Raw genomic sequence first — 461 nt, 5'->3', positions numbered from 1 at the left:
GCCTTTGTCGTCGCCGTTACCGTCGTGGTTTCCTTAAACTCCCTATTGCTCGATTTCTACGCCCGGATCCCCTTATCTTAGCAAACGTATTTACTTTGGAATTTAATAATGCACTCCGATTTGCTCATATCCCAATATAAACAGTGTTAGGGTTATGTCATAACTTTGGGACATGGTATGAATATATATTTCTGTTTCTATAGAGCCAGAAACAACGGGGATACTTCGCTGGTGGTAGTGCTGAGGCCTACTCGGTACTGGTAGGCCTGCACTAGGATGATCAGACCAGTGCCAGTTGAGAGAGAGCGCTGGGAAAGAAAAACTGAATTCCTCTTCGCTTGCGTTGGGTTTGCAGTAGGTTATGGGAACTTCTGGCGTTTTCCCTACATGTGTTTCAAAAATGGCGGAGGTATGCCTTGAGTTACTTAGTAGACTGCAAACAGTCTCATTCTTTTCCCAGC

At 44.9% G+C, this 461-nt stretch overlaps 1 protein-coding gene across 1 annotated transcript in view; it reads left to right on the top strand.

Annotated features, from left to right (window-relative positions):
• Positions 1-260: 260 nt before the first annotated feature.
• Positions 261-461, top strand: part of LOC110056070 (sodium- and chloride-dependent GABA transporter 1-like) — an 8,365-nt gene continuing 8,164 nt past the window's right edge. Inside the window, exon 1 of the mRNA XM_089290846.1 lies at positions 261-409. Coding sequence (XP_089146972.1) covers positions 277-409 — 133 coding nt within the window. The 5' untranslated portion in view covers positions 261-276. The remainder of the gene's footprint in view (positions 410-461) is intronic.

This window comes from Orbicella faveolata, unplaced genomic scaffold (genome assembly GCF_042242905.1).
Source record: "Orbicella faveolata isolate gen_17 unplaced genomic scaffold, um_ofav_v1 contig_24, whole genome shotgun sequence".
Classification (NCBI taxonomy): domain Eukaryota; kingdom Metazoa; phylum Cnidaria; class Anthozoa; order Scleractinia; family Merulinidae; genus Orbicella; species Orbicella faveolata.
The sequence above is the reverse complement of the archived record's forward strand: the minus strand, read 5'-3'. Positions and strand labels throughout refer to the sequence as shown.